This window comes from Oncorhynchus gorbuscha, unplaced genomic scaffold, assembly GCF_021184085.1.
Source record: "Oncorhynchus gorbuscha isolate QuinsamMale2020 ecotype Even-year unplaced genomic scaffold, OgorEven_v1.0 Un_scaffold_1510, whole genome shotgun sequence".
Classification (NCBI taxonomy): Eukaryota; Metazoa; Chordata; class Actinopteri; order Salmoniformes; family Salmonidae; genus Oncorhynchus; species Oncorhynchus gorbuscha.
This window is the reverse complement of record NW_025746267.1, coordinates 105,768-127,500: the sequence shown is the minus strand read 5'-3', so window position 1 is coordinate 127,500 and position 21,733 is coordinate 105,768. Positions and strand designations below refer to the sequence as shown.

The 21,733-nt window shown below is 47.5% G+C and overlaps 2 protein-coding genes across 2 annotated transcripts in view; both read left to right on the top strand.

Annotated features, from left to right (window-relative positions):
- LOC124023148 (Nance-Horan syndrome protein-like) overlaps positions 1-9,429 on the top strand; it is a gene marked incomplete at its 5' end in the record, with an annotated part of 16,920 nt that extends 7,491 nt beyond the window's left edge. Inside the window, 8 exon segments of the mRNA XM_046337678.1 lie at positions 887-1,093; positions 1,335-1,442; positions 1,659-1,776; positions 1,779-3,509; positions 3,551-3,848; positions 4,175-4,314; positions 7,822-8,004; positions 8,007-9,429. Coding sequence (XP_046193634.1) covers positions 887-1,093; positions 1,335-1,442; positions 1,659-1,776; positions 1,779-3,509; positions 3,551-3,848; positions 4,175-4,314; positions 7,822-8,004; positions 8,007-8,521 — 3,300 coding nt within the window.
- Positions 9,430-18,854: 9,425 nt separating this feature from the next.
- The window catches only part of LOC124023147 (retinoic acid-induced protein 2-like), a 58,464-nt gene continuing 55,585 nt past the window's right edge, over positions 18,855-21,733 (top strand). Inside the window, exon 1 of the mRNA XM_046337677.1 lies at positions 18,855-18,983. The gene's annotated coding sequence lies outside the window, so the exon portion shown is untranslated. The remainder of the gene's footprint in view (positions 18,984-21,733) is intronic.

Sequence of the window (21,733 nt, the reverse complement as noted above, 5' to 3'; positions counted from 1 at the left end):
CTGTCTCACTACGGAAACAGGAGATAGACTAGTGTCCTGTCCAGGGGGTGTATTGGTACATCCAGCTGCCTCATGATACAGAAACCGGAGATAGACTAGTGTCCTGTCCAGGGGGTGTACTGGTACATCCAGCTGTCTCACTACGGAAACAGGAGATAGACTAGTGTCCTGTCCAGGGGGTGTACTGGTACATCCAGCTGTCTCACTACGGAAACAGGAGATAGACTAGTGTCCTGTCCAGGGGGTGTACTGTACATCCAGCTGCCTCATGATACAGAAACAGGAGATAGACTAGTGTCCTGTCCAGGGGGTGTATTGGTACATCCAGCTGCCTCATGATACAGAAACAGGAGATAGACTAGTGTCCTGTCCAGGGGGTGTATTGGTACATCCAGCTGCCTCATGATACAGAAACAGGAGATAGACTAGTGTCCTGTCCAGGGGGTGTATTGAAACAGGAGATACATCCTGTCCAGCTGCCTCCAGCTGCCTCATGATACAGAAACAGGAGATAGACTAGTGTCCTGTCCAGGGTGTACTGGTACATCCAGCTGCCTCATGATACAGAAACCAGGAGATAGACTAGTGTCCTGTCCAGGGGGTGTATTGGTACATCCAGCTGCCTCATGATACATAGACTAGTGTCCTGTCCAGGGGTGTACTCATCAAGCTGTCTCACTACAGAAACCGGAGATAGACTAGTGTCCTGTCCAGGGGGTGTACTGTACATCAAGCTGCCTCATGATACAGAAACCGGAGATAGAGTCCCGCCCAATGGGCCATTCTGGCTTGGACAAGGCTGACTTACTAATATGATGTGCAGAGCTTTCTGCTTTCTGCATGTGATGAAAAGTGCTCTACAGATAACATGTATTATTCTTATAAGGAGGACCACCAGTCGTCCAGTGGTAACTGGAGTGGCAGCAGTTCCACATGCCCCTCCCAGACCTCTGAGACACTCCCCCCCGCCGCATCCCCCCCTCTGACCGGCTCCTCCCACTGTGACTCGGAGCTGTCGCTCAACGCCGCGCCGCACGCCATCGATGACCTCACCGGCTTTATCATCGACCCCTACCATTCGGATCAGCCGCAGGTGAGTTTCCCTCCTGACGATCCTACTTACCTTTCACTTCCTGTCTTCAATACTTTATTTATTGACTTGGACACGGTATTGTTTGTTGGGACTTTTGTACAGGAAGTTCATATTTTAGCTGTAAATAAAAATTAAGCTACATTTTCTTAACTAAACTAGGTAAAGCACTTTGAGCTACTGGAAAATAGCTTTATAAATCAGATTTTTTATTATTATGAATTAATAATCATTACTATTATAGGGCCAGGGTCATAGGTCCAGCTCCTTCACCTCCTCAGCCACTGACCAGCTGGATGATGCAGGGGTCAGTACTGCCAGCGAGGGAGAGTGGACCTACCCTCAAGACCAGGTACCACTGCTATTTAGCAATACAGATTCTCCTCTCCTCTCCTCTCCTCTCCTCTCCTCTCCTCTCCTCTCCTCTCCTCTCCTCTCCTCTCCTCTCCTCTCCTCTCCTCTCCTCTCCTCTCCTCTCCTCTCCTCTCCTCTCCTCTCCTTTTCTTCTAATCTTTTCTCTTATCTTGTCTCCTCTTATCTTATATAATGTTATGTTATCCTGTTCTAGGCTGATCAGGACCAGCTGTGTAGTCAGGACTTCAGCCCCAGGCGTTCGTCCAGGGGGGACCAGACCAGGATAGACTTCACCAACATCAGCAGCTACGACGGCTTCTCAGACCGAGCTCCCCTACTGCTGCAGCAGACTCCCAGGGCTTCTACTCATCCTCCATGCACTTTGACTCCATGCAGGGCCAGAGTTACAGGAGATACATGTACAACTATGCAGCAGTGGGCTCTGGCGCTGACTGTGGCCAGGGTAATACTGTGGGCGCTACGCCTGGTGAGGGAGAGGGCATGGCTGGGTATCCTCCTCAGTCCTCTGACTACAGGGGAGCCACCCTGACGCTAGGGAGGCCGTGTCGTCCGCTGAAGAAACCAAAGGTCAAGCCACCCCCACCAAAACGGAGCTCCTCGCTGAAGGAGACGTGTAGCGCTGGTGCTCCAGAGAACATCCCCCCTGAGCAGGGCAATGAGCAGGGCGATGAGCAGGGCGATGAGCAGGGCGATGAGCAGGGCAATGAGCAGGGCGATGAGCAGGGCAATGAGCAGGGCAACCAGGACCAACCAAAGATTCATAGTAGTGGGCAGACCCAGACCCTGAACCTGCCCATGTCTTCCAGAGACAGAGAGATGAGGCTGCAGCTGGACATGGCCAGCCCGGGGGAGGTGGAGAATCCTGGGTTGGAGGCTGAGGTGTTGGGTGGTGGTGGTACCTGGGGGATGGGGAGCCCCAGGAGCCCCAGGACTGTGGAGATGACGGAGCCCACCTCGTTCGGGTCCACTGACACTCACTCTTTCAAGGACGAGGGCGCCGTTCAGTCTGACTATGCAGACCTCTGGTTCCTCAACGACTTGAAATCCCAAAATAACCTGGACCCCAACGGCTCCTTGTCCAACTCCAGCACTGCTACGGGTACTACTGTTATTGAATGCATCAAGTCGCCGGTGGACAGCTCCTCCTCTCCCGGGGGAGAGACCCAGGCATTGATGCATTCCTCCGGATCTTGTTCCAGCTCCTCCAGGCCCACCTCCCCTCCTCTTCCCCCCGGGGATGGAGACTTCAAGCTGGGCTCTCCTGAGAAGCTGGCCGGCCTCGCCTCGCCCTCCAGCGGATATTCCAGCCAATCGGAGACGCCCACGTCTTCATTCCCATTAGCGTTCTTCCCCGGCCCGCTCTCTCCGACCAGCGGGAAACGGAAACCCAAAGTCCCCGAGAGGAAGTCTTCTCTATCCTCGCTGCAGCACCAGGCCCAGACCCAGTTCTCTAGCTCGGCCTCTGGATCCTCCTCTTCCTGTTCCTCTTCCTCTTCCTCGTCATCCAGGAAGGACTATGACTTCCCGGCTCCACCCACCCAGCTGGACTTAAGTTCTCTTCACAGCGCCCATGGCAGCCGGCCGTTACCCACTCTGGCCCACCGGACCCACATGCACACGCTGCACCAGAACAAGCAGAGGGCAGCAGCAGCAGCAGAGGCCCGGGCCACCGCGTGTAACACTGCAGCCGTTAACGCTAATGCTAGTGCTACAGCTAGTGCTAACGCTAACGCTAGTTCTAATGCTAACGCTAGTGCTAGTGCTAACGCTAGTGCAGCCCCCTCTGGGTTTATCAATGGATCCACTCTGACTCCAGAGGCCCCACTTGCTGCCAACCCCATGGCCCTGGCCATCACCCCCACTGTGCTGCGCTCCGTCCAGCTACGTTCCATCGGCCACAGGGCCACCGATGGTTCTCAGCCCCAGGCCCGGGGCCAGGCTCAGGGTGCTCAGGGCCAGGAGCCTCCACCACCACAAGCATGGGCCCACGAGGCTTCAGGGGCCCCTGCCACCAGACCCAAGATGCCCAGTGTAACCATCGTGACCCCCCCACTCTGACACCAACACCAGGCCCCTGCCACCCAGGAGACCCATCGCCCAGAAACCCCCACCACCACCGACCCAGGACCCCCACCACCCTTCTCAGGAGCACCACCACTCTGTACCCCAGCCCCAGCACCACCCCACCCCCATGCAGCACCCGGACGGCCCCCCCGACCTATGAGAGCCTGGCCAGGCACCGGCAGGACCGCTACAGCCCCGGAACCTTCTGGGCAATGACGGCGTTCCGGACGCGCCCTGCGGAACCTTTGGAACTTGAGGAACCCACGCACCGAGCGCCACCGCCAACTCCGGAACCCGTGATTCCTACTACACACCCGGAGTGCCACGTGCTAGGGAACGGATAGAGGATGAAGAAGACGAGGAGGAGGAAGAGCACGATAGAGAGATATCAAGGGTTATGAGTCACAGTCAAGGCCTCATTAGAGAATATCGAGAATATCATCAAAGAGATCATCCAAGGGAACCACCGACGTACGAGACGCTAGAGGAGTCCCACTCATATCAGTCCCAGTCACATTATCACAGCCAGTCACAGACACACTCCTGTCACAGTCAAATGGTCCAGAGGTGGGACTTGGGCCCAAGCAGCGGTCCTGACAAAGTGCCCGGTGTAACGGTGGAAGCATCACACCCTTACTCAATCAGCCATGTGATAGATCTAAGAGGTCGGAGCGGAGAGGACCGCTATGAGATGACATCATCAGGGGTTCCTACCAGAAGTGCCTCTCAGGATAACAGCAGAGATGACTCCACCACACCGGACACAGAGGACTACTTCAGCAAAGGTCAGTCTGGATTGGTAGACTTTACTTGTACTTTACTTAAATATTATGCATTATGCAGAAATCCCTCCGCCATTTCCTGGTTGCAGTTTGCCTAATTTCAGTTTATGTGTCACAACAAGCAAATATAGTGTAGTGAATCATTGTACCATCTAAAGCGCTGTGAAATATCTTTTCCATAACCAAAAATATTGTATTTTCAGCTGTTTGAAGCTGGTATACACAACCACAAGTAAAAGACGCAAAAACGGGAAGCGTAGAAATAGAGCACATAGAACAAATATATACAACTTCTTAGACTTGCTTTCAATGAGAATGACAGATCTATGTAAACACATTTCTATGTGAATTTTGTCGGGTCACCCAAAAAGTGACATATTGCAGCTTTAGTACTTTACTTAAAACTTTATTTTACTTTGAGACTTTTTAACAATTAATTGTTTTTGAATTGATGTATTAATTTAAGTTACTTTAATAGAATTGTTGTGGTCCTCTCATCTAAGAGGGTTTAATGACCTTTAAGGGATGTGATCAGATCACTTCTGTTCTGGTCCTCTCATCTCTAGAGGGTTTAATGACCTATAAGGGATGTGATCAGATCACTTCTGTTCTGGTCTTCCTCTCTAGAGGGTTTAATGACCTATGGGATCCTCTCTATAAGGGATGTGATCAGATCACTTCTGTTCTGGTCCTCTCATCTCTAGAGGGTTTAATGACCTATAAGGGATGTGATCAGATCACTTCTGTTGTGGTCCTCTCATCTCTAGAGGGTTTAATGACCTATAAGGGATGTGATCAGATCACTTCTGTTGTGGTCCTCTCATCTCTAGAGGGTTTAATGACCTATAAGGGATGTGATCAGATCACTTCTGTTGTGGTCCTCTCATCTCTAGAGGGTTTAATGACCTATAAGGGATGTGATCAGATCACTTCTGTTGTGGTCCTCTCATCTCTAGAGGGTTTAATCACTTCACTTCATCTCTAGAGGGTTTAAGGACCTATAAGTGGTCCTCTCATCTCTAGAGGGTTTAATGACCTGTGATGTGATCAGATCACTATCTCTAGAGGGTTTAATGACCTATAAGGGATGTGATCAGATCACTTCTGTTGTGGTCCTCTCATCTCTAGAGGGTTTAATGACCTATAAGGGATGTGATCAGATCACTTCTGTTGTGGTCCTCTCATCTCTAGAGGGTTTAATGACCTATAAGGGATGTGATCAGATCACTTCTGTTGTGGTCCTCTCATCTCTAGAGGGTTTAATGACCTATAAGGGATGTGATCAGATCACTTCTGTTGATCCTCTTCTGAGGGTTTAATGACCTATAAGGTCCTCTGTGGTCATCTCTCTCTAGAGGGTTTAATGACCTATAGGAATGTGATCAGATCACTTCTGTTGTGGTCCTCTCATCTCTAGAGGGTTTAATGACCTTTCAGGATGTGATCAGATCACTTCTGTTGTGGTCCTCTCATCACTAGAGGGTTTAATGACCTTTAAGGGATGTGATCAGATCACTTCTGTTCTGGTCCTCTCATCACTAGAGGGTTTAATGACCTATAAGGGATGTGATCAGATCACTTCTGTTGTGGTCCTCTCATCTCTAGAGGGTTTAATGACCTATAAGGGATGTGATCAGATCACTGGCATGGTGTTCCCTATAACCTCCTGTTCCCTTTCCTCCAGAGTCTACTAGTCCCAGTGATAACTCGCTCTCTCCTCTGACTGACGAAACAACCAAACCTGATGATGATGTTGTCTTCATGTCGCCCAGCAAATCACGTACTACCGAAGACCTGTTCGCTATGATCCACAGGTCACTTTCAATTCACTTCAAATAACTCTGTTATTTTTGACTCACTGGGTTGTAGCTGTACTTGTCATAACGGATATTAGCATTACATTTATCTGTCACTATCTTCATTTCAGTTCAAAAGATATTGTTTTCCAAGCAAAATTACAAACAGAGAACACACATTGAATGCATGACATTAGAACACAGCAGAAACCCATCAGACATCAGAACCACAGCAGAAACCCATCAGATTTCAGAACCACAGCAGAAACCCATTCAAACCACAGCATCAGACATTAGAACCATTGTTTTCCAAGAACCACAGCAGAAACCCATTACAAAGAAACCCAGAGAACCACAGCAGAAACCCATCAGACATAAGAACCACAGCAGAAACCCATCAGACATCAGAACCACAGCAGAAACCCATCAGACATCAGAACCACAGCAGAAACCCATCAGACATAAGAACCACAGCAGAAACCCATCAGACATCAGAACCACAGCAGAAACCCATCAGACATCAGAACCACAGCAGAAACCCATCAGACATCCAGAACCACAGCAGAAACCCATCAGACATAAGAACCACAGCAGAAACCCATCAGACATAAGAACCACAGCAGAAACCCATCAGACATTAGAACCACAGCAGAAACCCATCAGACATAAGAACCACAGCAGAAACCCATCAGACATAAGAACCACAGCAGAAACCCATCAGACATAAGAACCAGAGCAGAAACCCATCAGACATTAGAACCACAGCAGAAACCCATCAGACATAAGAACCACAGAAACCCATCAGCAGAAACCCATCAGAAACCCATCAGACATAAGAACCACAGCAGAAACCCATCAGACATCAGAACCACAGCAGAAACCCATCAGACATCAGAACCACAGCAGAAACCCATCAGACATAAGAACCACAGCAGAAACCCATCAGACATAAGAACCACAGCAGAAACCCATCAGACATAAGAACCACAGCAGAAACCCATCAGACATAAGAACCACAGCAGAAACCCATCAGACATAAGAACCACAGCAGAAACCCATCAGACATAAGAACCACAGCAGAAACCCATCAGACATTAGAACCACAGCAGAAACCCATCAGACATCAGAACCACAGCAGAAACCCATCAGACATCCAGAAAACCCATCAGACATAAGAACCACAGAAACCCATCAGACATTAGAACCACAGCAGAAACCCATCAGACATCAGAACCACAGCAGAAACCCATCAGACATCAGACATAAGAACCACAGCAGAAACCCATCAGACATTAGAACCACAGCAGAAACCCATCAGACATCAGAACCACAGCAGAAACCCATCAGACATTAGAACCACAGCAGAAACCCATCAGACATCAGAACCACAGCAGAAACCCATCAGAACCCACAGCAGAAACCCATCAGCAGAAACCCATCAGACATCAGAACCATCAGACATCAGAACCACAGCAGAAACCCATCAGACATCAGAACCACAGCAGAAACCCATCAGACATATCAGAACCACAGCAGAAACCCATCAGACATCAGAACAACAGCAGAAACCCATCAGACATAGAACCATCAGACATCCCACAGCAGAAACCCATCAGACATTTAGAACCAGCAGAAACCCATCAGACATCAGAACCACAGCAGAAACCCATCAGACATACAGCAGAATGGGCTATAAGTGTAACACTCTCATCAGAACCACAGCTAGACATCAGAACAACAGCAGAAACCCATTCTAGGTCCAAGAGAAAAGTCCTGGGCCGTAAAGACTCTGGAGAGCTGAGTGGGAAGAGCCGTCTGTGTCCTCCTCCGGCTGCCGTCGTTCCACCTGCAGCTATCCTCCCAGCCATCCCCCTCCGCCCCCTCTCATCATCCCCCCGCCCCAGCCCTCTCCCACCCTGACCGCGGCCGGGACCCAGCGCACCCCAGGACCCATCTACCGCAGCGCCAAGAAGTCCAGCACCTCCAACGAGGAGTTCAAGCTGCTTCTCCTGAAGAAGGGCAGTCGGACTGATTCCAGCTACCGCATGTCTGCTACAGAGATCCTCAAGAGCCCCATCGCCCCTAAGTCCCCTGGGCACCCCTTGGCTGCTGAGGGCCAGGTCAGGTACCCCACCGAGGAGCCCCCCTCTCCCCTGCAGGAGCCATCATTGCAGGCGGACGGGGAGCAACTCTTCCCCCCCAGCCTCTTCCCCAGGCCCAGTTCAGACAGCTTCAGCCCTAAAACACCCCCCACGTCGGCTTCGTCCAGACAGGGGCGCTCCCGGATCCCCCCTGCAGCCAATAGTAGTCGCTACAGCACCCGTAGCCGACTCTATACGGCACCCATGCAGGTCATATCAGAGGGGGAGACTGAGAACTCAGATGGGAGTCCCCATGATGATCGCTCCGCGTAATGATCGCTCTGCTCAGTGCAGAAACATGTACCCTAATCCTTATTTGGTGTGCTACTTTTGATCAGGGCCCATATAAGGAATAGGGTGCCATTTGGGACGAAGACATATTTATATGGATCTGGTTCAGTGCTGTTACTGTTCTTATCTACTGAGTACTGACGGATACACAACTCAACAAAGAGGGTATAACCAGAGAGAAGACTACTCTGGACTGCCTGCCTGGGGGTTTGATATCTTGGTGCAGAACTGAAGAACACAACTTTGTGTTTTGTTCAGAGTGTAAAGAAAGATTTTTTTTTTCTTGTTTTGAACTTTGAACTCCCTTTTTAAATAACCCAAGATCCTGTATTGAGTGAAACGTGGACAAGAGGATAAAAATGGAGCGGTAAAGACAACCTGTGTGTGTGTTGGAGCCTAATGGAACATCCATCGTCATTTTTTATCTTCTTGGATGTTGGATGACTTGTATGTCGTGTCCTAACGTGACCCTAAAATAACTGCTTTCCGAAAGAATTGCATTTCTCTCTACACTTACACAGAGGACAGGTCATTATTTCAACCATAAACAAAATATTCCCAGTCGACAAAAATGAATAAGCTATATGTTTTGTATTGCTACCGCCCCAACACAAAACAATGGACTGTGATCACTATTGACAACCATGTGTCAAAGTATTGTTTTACCAAGAGTGAGTTAACAACACACATAGGTCAACATGCCATCCTCACATAGATAAACTACATGTAAAGGAATAGGAATGACCTATGACCCTAGAAGAGCTCTCAGTGCAGGGATTCCTGGCAGGGACACATAAGGGAAATATTTGGTCTTGTTGAAGTGATGTGGTGCAGATGTCAAGGTGTCAGAAGAGATGATGGGACAATCGTGTTGTGGCCTTTCTGCGCTGGAGGGCCAAGCATGCCGGGATTGACTCGTGCTGTGGCCTTTCTGCGCTGGAGGGCCAATCATGCCGGGGATTGACTCGTGACTGTGGCCTTTCTGCGCTGGAGGGCCAAGCATGCCGGGGATTGACTCGTGCTGTGGCCTTTCTGCGCTGGAGGGCCAAGCATGCCGGGGATTGACTCGTGCTGTGGCCTTTCTGCGCTGGAGGGCCAAGCATGCCGGGGATTGACTCGTGCTGTGGCCTTTCTGCGCTGGAGGGCCAAGCATGCCGGGGAGGGCCAAGCATGACTCGTGCTGTGGCCTTTCTGCGCTGGAGGGCCAAACATGCCGGGATTGACTCGTGCTGTGGCCTTTCTGCGCTGTGAGGCCTTTCTGCCAGGGCCAGCATGCCGGGGGGGATTGATTGACCAAGCATGCGTGACTGTGGCCTTTCTGCGCTGGAGGGCCAAGCATGCCGGGATTGTGCTGTGGCGGGGATTGACTCGTGCTGTGGCCTTTCTGCGCTGGAGGGCCAAGCATGCCGGGATTGACTCGTGCTGTGGCCTTTCTGCGCTGGAGGGCCAAGCATGCCGGGATTGACTCGTGCTGTGGCTGTGGAGGGCCAAGCATGCCGGGGATCTGCGCTGGAGGGCCAAGCATGCCGGGGATTGACTCGTGCTGTGGCCTTTCTGCGCTGGAGGGCCAAGCATGCCGGGGATTGACTCGTGCTGTGGCCTTTCTGCGCTGGAGGGCCAAGCATGCCGGGGGGGGCCATTGACTCGTGCTGTGGCCTTTCTGCGCTGGAGGGCCAAGCATGCCGGGGATTGACTCGTGCTGTGGCCTTTCTGCGCTGGAGGGCCAAGCATGCCGGGGATTGACTGACTACTCTAGAGGAGATATTTACGACTCTAAAAACAAACAAAGAGAGAAAAGCTATGGAGGGTCTTTCCCACTAATGTTTGGCTAGCTAGCTGGGAGGTTGAAATGGATCGGGTTTTCAAAGCCTAACTTCTCCTTTGCACTTCGTCATTATGAATTCTTCAAGAATATTCCTTGAGAAAAATAAAACTAATCTTATAATGGAAAATTCCTATTGTGTATATTTGTATTGAATATAAAAGAACATAGCTATATGAAGAGACATACAAAAGATTTTTTAACGTCACAAACCCATCATTTGTAGCAGAGTGGATTGGGGACGTAGAAATTGAATAACTACATTCTAGAATGACTAGATTCTGTTTCTATGGGGATAGGTGGGGGGGTGCAATCTTTCCGTAGTTCCGTAACATCAGTAGCCAGGGGCACGTCGCAAAGCCCAACACATGAATCATACAACCTTATTAAGAGAAACAACAAATCATCAGTCCTTGTGAAAATATCGGTTGAATCTTTAAGATTTCACTCAAATATTACGCTTCTCTCTAGTGTTTTTTCTTTCAGGTTTTAAGCTAATTTAACATAACAAATGGGTTATACATTTTAAGTAATGACATTCTGGTGAACAGACCAATCTTGAAGAGTTGTGTTTCTACATTGAAAAACAAACTGTAGATCAATGAAGTCACTCAGTGTGTTCTATGAATACCTCTGCAACCATATTACTGTTCGTTTGTACAGATCTAACATAGAGATACATAGATAAAAGGACAACTGTTACTCAGCGAAATTTGAATTGCAGAACTAACTGAACTGACACTGTGTACGAGGTTACAGGAGGAAACAAGCTGTGAACTCATTAGAATTTGACATGAATTAATATCTGTTGCTGCAGAGCACTGTTGTGTTCGTTGTTTTCGTCGTATTTTCATCTATCGCATGCAATAAACAAAAAAACACCATATCATTTTCAAGAGGGGAAATATCTGTTAGAGATACTACCACGAGAAAGATATCGAATTTTCAGTTTCATTTTTGAATATGTAAAGTTGGGTGTAATTCAATATATGTACAAAATGTTTGACAATTCTGTTTTGTATAGTTGTGTTCATGGACAGGGGGGTATCTTGTACTGTAAAATGAACAAAAATGACTGGACAATCAAACAGAGAATTTGGAAAAACGTAAGAAAGCTATAAGAGTACGTAGGTTCCAGGTAAGGGATGAGTATGTTCTGGAGTTAGTTATTACGTAGGTTCCAGGTAAGGGATGAGTACGTTCTGGAGTTAGTTATTACGTAGGTTCCAGGTAAGGGATGAGTATGTTCTGGAGTTAGTTATTACGTAGGTTCCAGGTAAGGGATGAGTATGTTCTGGAGTTAGTTATTACGTAGGTTCCAGGTAAGGGATGAGTACGTTCTGGAGTTAGTTATTACGTAGGTTCCAGGTAAGGGATGAGTACGTTCTGGAGTTAGTTATTACGTAGGTTCCAGGTAAGGGATGAGTACGTTCTGGAGTTAGTTATTACGTAGGTTCCAGGTAAGGGATGAGTACGTTCTGGAATTAGTTATTACGTAGGTTCCAGGTAAGGGATGAGTACGTTCTGGAGTTAGTTAGTACGTAGGTTCCAGGTAAGGGATGAGTACGTTCTGGAGTTAGTTATTACGTAGGTTCCAGGTAAGGGATGAGTACGTTCTGGAGTTAGTTATTACGTAGGTTCCAGGTAAGGGATGAGTACGTTCTGGAGTTAGTTATTACGTAGGTTCCAGGTAAGGGATGAGTACGTTCTGAAGTTAGTTATTACGTAGGTTCCAGGTAAGGGATGAGTACGTTCTGAAGTTAGTTATTACGTAGGTTCCAGGTAAGGGATGAGTACGTTCTGGAGTTAGTTATTACGTAGGTTCCAGGTAAGGGATGAGTACGTTCTGGAGTTAGTTATCACGTAGGTTCCAGGTAAGGGATGTGTACGTTCTGGAGTTAGTTATTACGTAGGTTCCAGGTAAGGGATGAGTACGTTCTGAAGTTAGTTATTACGTAGGTTCCAGGTAAGGGATGAGTACGTTCTGGAATTAGTTATTACGTAGGTTCCAGGTAAGGGATGAGTACGTTCTGGGATTAGTTATTACGTAGGTTCCAGGTAAGGGATGAGTACATTCTGGAGTTAGTTATTACGTAGGTTCCAGGTAAGGGATGAGTACATTCTGGAGTTAGTTATTACGTAGGTTCCAGGTAAGGGATGAGTACGTTCTGGAGTTAGTTATTACGTAGGTTCCAGGTAAGGGATGAGTACATTCTGGAGCTAGTTATTAGTAAAAAGATCCAGGGTGAAATCAGAGTCAGATGAATTGAGCTTGAGATGGGACGGGAGGTAGGATGGGTATGTGCATGCGTGTGCACTTGTGTGTGTATGTGTGCGTGCGCATCTGCGTGTGTGTGTGTGTGTTACGTGGACAGTGAACAGAGCAGGTAGAGGTAGGGTCGTCGTTAGGTAGGGCAACGCACTACAATTCCTCCCTGTACTCTTAGAAAAAAAGGTGCTATCTAGAACCTGAAAGGGTTTTTCGGCTGTCCCAATAGGAGAACCCTTTGAAGAACCCTTTTTGGGTTCCAAGTATAACCCTTTTAGTTCTAGGTAGAACCCTTTCGGGTTCCATGTAGAACCCTTTTTACAGAGGGTTCTACATGGAACTTAAAAGGGTTCTACCTGGAACTAAAAAGGGTTCTCCTATGGGGAGAGCCGAAGAACCCTTTTGGAACCTGTTTTTCTGTGTGTGGTATAATTGTGTTAACATTCTATTTCATCTTATCGTTTTACAAACTGTTGGACTATAAAACTGCAGCCATTCATTTGCCTGGTGTTGAAATGCCATACTATATATATATCTAGGCGTTTGGTGAACCTTTCTGTGGTCAAAATTACACAAAATGGCTGGTTAGACACTGGGGAACATTGGGGAACATTGGGGAACCAAGAGACAGGTACCTCTCTATGCATTGTGTCTCTCTTTTAAATGTAGATTATGGTGCAACAACTTGCCAGGATCTACAAAATGACATTCATTAATGACAAGAAGTATACAGCATTGTATAGAAACTATTTTTAATCACAGGATATTTTATCCAGAGAGTTATTTTATTATCATATTGAATAACCTAGAAGAGGAATGATGGTGAAACTGAAAGACATTTCATATCAGAGTCTATAATAATATCATGATTGAACTGAACTGGCTGATGCTAAACGTGACGGTGCATTCTTAGAATGCATCCCAAATGGCACCCATATTCCCTACCTAGTGCACTACCCCATAGGGCTCTGGTCAAAAGTAGTGCACTACATAGGGAATAAAAGGGGGCCATTTCTGACTCATGTTAGAATATGAACGTTAAACTATATGGTGTCAAAATCCACCTTGAGTAGATATTTGGGATCCTCTGAAGTCATTTTTAATTGTTCATATGGATTAGTAACAGTAGTTTGACATAATCTGTATGCAGCCAAAACAAATATATAGATTATATTTTGATGATTTGTGTTCCCATTGCAAGTGTCTTTCAACTTTCGGTAAAGTAGCAATGTAGCCATTTTCCCCCAGGCCAGGACCACAAACTAAAGACATTGGTTTGTCTGAGTCCAGGCCCCACAGACTAAAGACATTGGTTCGTCTGAGGCCAGGCCCCACAGACTAAAGACATTGGTTTGTCTGAGTCCAGGCCCCACAGACTAAAGAAATTGGTTTGTCTGAGTCCAGGCCCCACAGACTAAAGACATTGGTTCGTCTGAGGCCAGGCCACACAAACTAAAGACATTGGTTTGTCTGAGTCCAGGCCCCACAAACTAAAGACATTGGTTTGTCTGAGGCCAGGACCCACAGACTAAAGACATTGGTTTGTCTGAGGCCAGGCCCCACAGACTAAAGACATTGGTTTGTCTGAGTCCAGGCCCCACAGACTAAAGACATTGATTTGTCTGAGGCCAGGCCCCACAGACTAAAGACATTGGTTTGTCTGAGGCCAGGACCCACAGACTAAAGACATTGATTTGTCTGAGGCCAGGCCCCACAGACTAAAGACATTGGTTTGTCTGAGGCCAGGACCCACAGACTAAAGACATTGGTTTGTCTGAGTCCAGGCCCCACAGACTAAAGACATTGATTTGTCTGAGGCCAGGCCCCACAAACTAAAGACATTGATTTGTCTGAGGCCAGGCCCCACAAACTAAAGACATTGGTTTGTCTGAGGCCAGGCCCCACAGACTAAAGACATTGGTTTGTCTGAGGCCAGGCCCCACAAACTAAAGACATTGGTTTGTCTGAGGCCAGGCCCCACAAACTAAAGACATTGGTTTGTCTGAGGCCAGGCCCCACAAACTAAAGACATTGGTTTGTCTGAGGCAAGGCCCCACAGACTAAAGACATTGGTTTGTCTGAGGCCAGGCCCCACAGACTAAAGACATTGGTTTGTCTGAGGCATAAAGACATTGGTTTGTCTGAGGCCAGGCCCCACAAACTAAAGACATTGGTTTGTCTGAGGCCAGGCCCCACAAACTAAAGACATTGGTTTGTCTGAGGCCAGGCCCCACAAACTAAAGACATTGGTTTGTCTGAGGCCAGGCCCCACAAACTAAAGACATTGGTTTGTCTGAGGCCAGGCCCCACAAACTAAAGACATTGGTGTGTCTGAGGCCAGGCCCCACAAACTAAATACATTGGTTCGTCTGAGGCCAGGCCCCACAAACTAAAGACATTGGTTCGTCTGAGTCCAGGCCCCACAGACTAAAGACATTGGTTTGTCTGAGTCCAGGCCCCACAGACTAAAGACATTGGTTCGTCTGAGGCCAGGCCCCACAGACTAAAGACATTGGTTCGTCTGAGTCCAGGCCCCACAGACAAACGTTTTCAAATAAGAAACTATTGCCTGCCTTTCCCTGAGACATATCCAATGTGTGTAACAGGGTTGGGATCGATTCCATTTCAATACCGGTCAATTCAGAAAGTAAACCAAATTCTCAATTCCAATTCCAAATTTCTCCTCTTTGAAAATCATTGAAGACAATCGGAATTGGAATTTCAGCTTATTTCCTGAATTGACTGGAATTGAAATGGATTCGAGCCCAACACAGAAGTGAGAGCCAGAGGTAATAATCTTCTCTTGTTTTGCATTGACCCAGACACCTTTTAACCTCGGATTTAAAAAATAATACTGTTTTCCTCTGAGACATGATTCCCTGAAGTTTAAAGACAAACAGAACAATATTCTCCTATTTGCACTGGTATGGTGGAGCTTGTGAAGTGGTTTCCTTTTTGCTGTAACCTGAAGTTATATTGATGATGATATGTGATGATTTGTGTAAAAGACTGTGTTTCCCCTATCGATTCAAATATATTATACATGGTTCATTAATTGAGGATGCATGATCAGGATAGCACAGGCCATGCTTCTGCCAAAGGGTTTCAGAGAGGCAGAACTGGAAAGAACCAACACACAACAACAAAAAGATTTTGAAACTTTAAACATTAACATTAAAACATGAAAAACCTACTTTAAAAAGATGAAAAACAAAACCAACTATTTAAAAGGATGAGTGGTACAGTGTAACTGTCTCGGGCGGTACAAGATGCTCCTGGCTCAAAGCTGGAACATAACAGATTGCATCACCTTTTTGTATTTTTGTACAAAACTAAATGTAAATAGTAAACCTTTTTAAAAATGTTGCAAAGATCTTTTTCTTTTTTGTAAAATATTTTCAAAGTTTACATGATTAATTAATGAATTAATTCCAAGCCTTTGTATATTTTGGAGCTGTGCAACACTATTTCAGTCTTGTATTTATTTTTGGGTAAACGTGAGACCTCCATTGACTGCATTATATCGTATTGATTTGACAGCTCATCAGACTGCTCAGTGACTGGGCATAGAAAAGGACAATAAATGTGACTGCGTTTGAAAAGAAACATGTGGTGTACTCGTACGTCCTTCACGTCACACAGGTCGTGTGTGTGTGTGTGTGTGTGTGTGTGTGTGTGTGTGTGTGTGTGTGTGTGTGTGTGTGTGTGTGTGTGTGTGTGTGTGTGTGTGTGTGTGTGTGTGTGTGTGTGTGTGTGTGTGTGTGTGTGTGTGTGTGTGTGTGTGTGTGTGTGTGTGTGTGTGTAACGCTAGCAGAGATCTCACACACACACACTGAAAATGTATCCCCTCGCTGTAAGTCTGTTGTAAGTCACTCTGGATAAAAGTATCCGCAGATGCACTTCCTTACATTGCTTCTCAGGTTCAGTGGAGAGAATGTCTAGAGGCCCCACCACCAGTAGATGGCGATGTGTCATTGCTGTGGAGTTTAGCCAACAGACAGGATGGCCTGCACTGTATTGCTAGGTCCCATCCACTGTGAGGCGATCTGCTTTGAGGACCTGTCCCTTGCCTCTCTGCTGAGCAGACCTGGCAGAGTGAAGGGAATGCATTGGGACAGGAAGTGATGGTGGTTGATGTCTCACTGCCTGTCTGTCTCCTCACCCCTAGCCTGACCTGTCTGTATCCTCACCCCTAGCCTGACCTGTCTGTCTCTTCACCCCTGACCTGGCCTGTCTGTCTCCTCACCCATAGCCCGACCTGTCTGTCTCCTCACCCATGACCTGTCTGTCTCCTCACCCCTAGCCTGACCTGTCTATCTCCTCACCCCTAGCCTGGCCTGTCTATCTCCTCACCCCTAGCCTGGCCTGTCTATCTCCTCACCACTAGAGTGACCTGTCTATCTCCTCACCCCTAGCCTGACCTGTCTATCTCCTCACCCCTAGCCTGACCTGTCTATCTCCTCACCCCTAGCCTGACCTGTCTATCTCCTCACCCCTAGCCTGACCTGTCTGCCTCCTCACCCCTAGCCTGACCTGTCTGCCTCCTCACCCATAGTCTGACCTGTCTGCCTCCTCACCCCTAGCCTGACCTGTCTATCTCCTCACCCCTAGCCTGACCTGTCTGCCTCCTCACCCCTAGCCTGACCTGTCTGCCTCCTCACCCCTAGCCTGACCTGTCTGCCTCCTCACCCATAGTCTGACCTGTCTATCTCCTCACCCCTAGCCTGACCTGTCTGCCTCCTCACCCCTAGCCTGACCTGTCTGCCTCCTCACCCCTAGCCTGACCTGTCTGCCTCCTCACCCCTAGCCTGACCTGTCTGTCTCCTCACCCCTAGCCTGACCTGTCTATCTCCTCACCACTAGCCTGACCTGTCTATCTCCTCACCACTAGCCTGACCTGTCTATCTCCTCACCCCTAGCCTGACCTGTCTATCTCCTCACCACTAGCCTGGCCTGTCTATCTCCTCACCCCTAGCCTGACCTGTCTATCTCCTCACCCATAGCCTGACCTGTCTGTCTCCTCACCCCTAGCCTGACCTGTCTATCTCCTCACCCCTAGCCTGACCTGTCTATCTCCTCACCCCTAGCCTGACCTGTCTGTATCCTCACAGACAGGCTCTGAAAGGTCTATTGTTCCATAGTGGGCCTTTAAAGACTGACCCACCACTGTGACCCCCTCACAACTCAACTTCTAACCCCCAGGACGCACCCAGATGACCAGCCAACAGTCCTGAGCTGAGGCCCCTACCCACCACCAACATCACCACTACCACTTCTAAACCCCAGTTGGGGAAAATCAATTCTCAATTCTCCCCATTTAATCCCCCATGGAGCTGATCCTTCAAACAGTTCACTGAACTGTTGTGTCCTGTGTTCCATTCTCTGGGGTAAGAATCTAAGAACTCCCTCCCCTTTCCAACCCCCCCCCCATTACCACTGATGTCTTACTTGAGGAAAGCGACAATCACACTGAAGTCATTGTCCAAATGTAAAAACAGTCAGAATAGGGGAAATGAACTGTCGGGCTGTCATGCCTTAAACCTTTACAGAATATTACAACTATTTGATTTTCCTCAAAGAATAACAAAGACTTTTGAATAACAAAGAGAGAAAAGGTGACCTGCTTTCCCCTCACACATTCGGGTCTTAATACATCTGGGAAACACTTATATATGCATGTCAGATGTTGATAATAACTTAGTAAAGCCAATGGTTATGGTGGAAATGATGCATTTACACATGATAGTTGTAATGTTAATGGGACACCGTTGGGTGAGTCCAGTCAGGCATCCAGAGTATATAACAACCTATTACATCCGGAAAGAGATGTCCATGTCTTTGACCCAGGACAGCTACAAGGCCATCACATGACAGGAATGTCAACAATAAACATTCACACAAATTATGCTTACCATAGAATAAATGTAATCATTTGGATTAATTGTCTATAGAATAGAATATAATAGATATAGCCTATGCTTTGCCATGTAAATTAGATGTCAGGATTTTCTGTCAGGATAGCCATTATTGTTTATAAATTATTATATTTTGTAGTTACATCTGTTTGACAGCGTTCCTTATAAACCTGATGTACTATAACCTATGCTTCATAGAATATAAAAATAACGGTTTGCTCGCAGGGTGAGGACAGCTCTCTCCTGTCAAAATACTACGTACCGGAGAAAACCGAGGACACCGTCTGCGCGCGCGCAGCCTTGCTGTCACAGAACGACCGCCTTTCTCCAGGCAAGAAACCGTTTTTTGGGGGGGCTGGCTACGGTCTCTACGTTGTAGCGTCGGGACACTGACGATTTAACATCGGGCATAGCATCAACACGGGCTCTTCTTGTATGGTAATTGCATCTATCTTTGTTCTAATTTACCTTGAAATGATTGTCGGCCGACTGTATGGTTTCTAAAAGGCGAGAGGCCGAAATTGCATGGCTGAATGGCAGTGATAGGCCATCTCGTATTTGGAGGACTAGAAAATGATGGAATGAGCCATATATGAACCCTAATTAATGACACCTATTCATTCCGACGTGATTACATTGTTCTGCACGCGATCGTTTATATAAGGCCAGCTTTCCTGCTATGCAGTTGGGATGGACAAATTATTATGGGGCTATATTGGGGTCGTCACGTAGACTGTAGCCTATACAGAAATAACGGGTCTCATCATTACACGGTAATACCATATACACACATGTGGAGACATAGTCATAGACATACATACAGTCTACATTAAGTGGAAAATAGCCTAACAATTCTGTCTTTATTTGTGGAGGCAAATTCCAACGCGTCATTAAGAAATGTAATGTTATTTATTGGGTAGACCTGACCAATGCTCCCACAAATTATTTTTATAACACTGGTAGCATTTTAGTAAATGTTTTTTAAATGTGTTAAATTCAGACAGTTATGGTTTGCTTATCATGATGTCTATATTTAGTAATATATACGTAAACATATGTAAAGAAATGAAAGTCTCTAAATAATTGAATGTAGGCCTTTGTAACTAAAGATAACTGTTTAGTGCCCCCCACCTGTCCCTGTGGTGATTTGGTCCAGCAATATGTCCAAACAGCTGTGGTACTGTGTAACCCTAGAGGCCCTCGGGGACCCCTTGGGGACCCCTTGGAAACGATTAGACGGATCACAGTAATGATACATTACAGGACAACCCAGGTGACACACACATTATACTGTCATCCATACCATTGTCTAATTACAATAACTATTGTCCTGATGGCTAAAGCTACAGGCTAAACGACAATATAGCTCAGTGGTTAAAGACTCCTGGATCAAACCCACCTACCGCTCAGTCGCTCAGCAACAGAGATATTGTGATGAGACTAGAGGTAGATTGGGACTGTAAATAAAGTAGCCTAATCCACCTATGGCAAATGTGATCTGTGGCAGACTACTAGAGGTGTTGATAAGAAGTTGGTACAGAGATAATATGTGGCAGACTACTAGAGGTATCGATAAGAAGTTGGTACAGAGATAATCTGTGGCAGACTACTAGAGGTGTTGATAAGAAGTTGGTACAGAGATAATCTGTGGCAGCCTGCTAAAGGTTATATGATAAGAAGTTGGTACAGAGATAATCTGTGGCAGCCTGCTAAAGGTTATATGATAAGAAGTTGGTACAGAGATAATCTGTGGCAGACTGCTAGAGGTTATATGATAAGAAGTCGGTAGAGAGATAATCTGTGGCAGCCTGCTAGAGGTATTGATAAGAAGTTGGTACAGAGATAATCTGTGGCACACTGCTTGTTACGAAAAATGAGTGAGGAGGTGTGGAGTCCGGCCCAGAGAGCAAAAGATGTGGGAAAAAACACGCTTTAATGTCCCGGAAACATAACATGAACAAAAGTAGGAAAACAAATGATCAGAAATATAAACGGACAGCGCGAAACCCAAAATACAAACAAAATACACTCAAACAACAAAACAGATGAACAAGCCCACACGAAACAGAAGCGGGCTGAACAAACTATATATAACCCTACCCTAACAACCAAACAAGAAACAGGTGATACCAATCAGACAAAACCAAAGGAACACAGAACAACGGATCGGTGATAGCTAGTAGACCGGCGACGACAACCGCCGAGCGCCACCCGAACAAGAAGGGCAGTCACCTTCGGTAATATTCGTGACAGAACCCCCCTGACACGCAGCTCCCGCAGCGCGCCGACGTCGGCCTCGGGGACGACCCGGGGGCCGAGGCGCTGGGAGATCCGGACGGAGGCGATGGAACTCACTCAACATAGATGGATCTAGAATATCCCTCACCGGAACCCAGCACCTCTCCTCCGGACCGTACCCCTCCCAGTCAACGAGGTACTGCAAGCCCCTCACCCGGCATCTCGAGTCAAGAATAGCTCGTATCTTGTACGCGCCGGGGACCCCTCGATGTCCAGAGGGGGCGGAGGAACCTCCGGAACCTCACCTTCCTGCATGGGACCAGCTACCAGCGGCCTGAGAAGAGACACATGAAACGAGGGGTTAATACGATAATACGAAGGAAGTAATAATCGATATCAAACCTCGTTTATTCTCCTCAGGACTTTAAATGGCCCTATACACTGCAGACCCAGCTTCCGGCAGGGCAAGCGGAGGGGCAGGTTTCGGGTCGAGAGCCAGATCCTGTCCCCAGGTGCAAACACGGGGGCCTCACTGCAGTGACGGTCAGCGCTCTTCTTCTGCCTTATACTCGCTTGGCGTAATGACTCTTGGACAGCCCTCCAGGTCTCCTTAGAGCGCTGCACCCATTCCTCCACCGCAGGAGCCTCAGTCTGGCTCTGATGCCACGGTGCCAGGACTGGCTGGTACCCCAACACGCACTCAAATGGTGACATGTTGGTAGAGGAGTGGCTTAGTGAGTTCTGGGCTATTTCTGCCCAGGGAATATATCTCGCCCACTCCCCTGGCCGGTCCTGGCAATACGACCGCAGAAACCTACCCACCTCCTGGTTCACTCTCTCCACCTGCCCATTACTCTCCGGGTGATACCCTGAGGTCAGGCTGACCGAGACCCCCAGACGTTCCATAAATGCCCTCCAAACACGGGAGATAAACTGGGGGCCCCGATTAG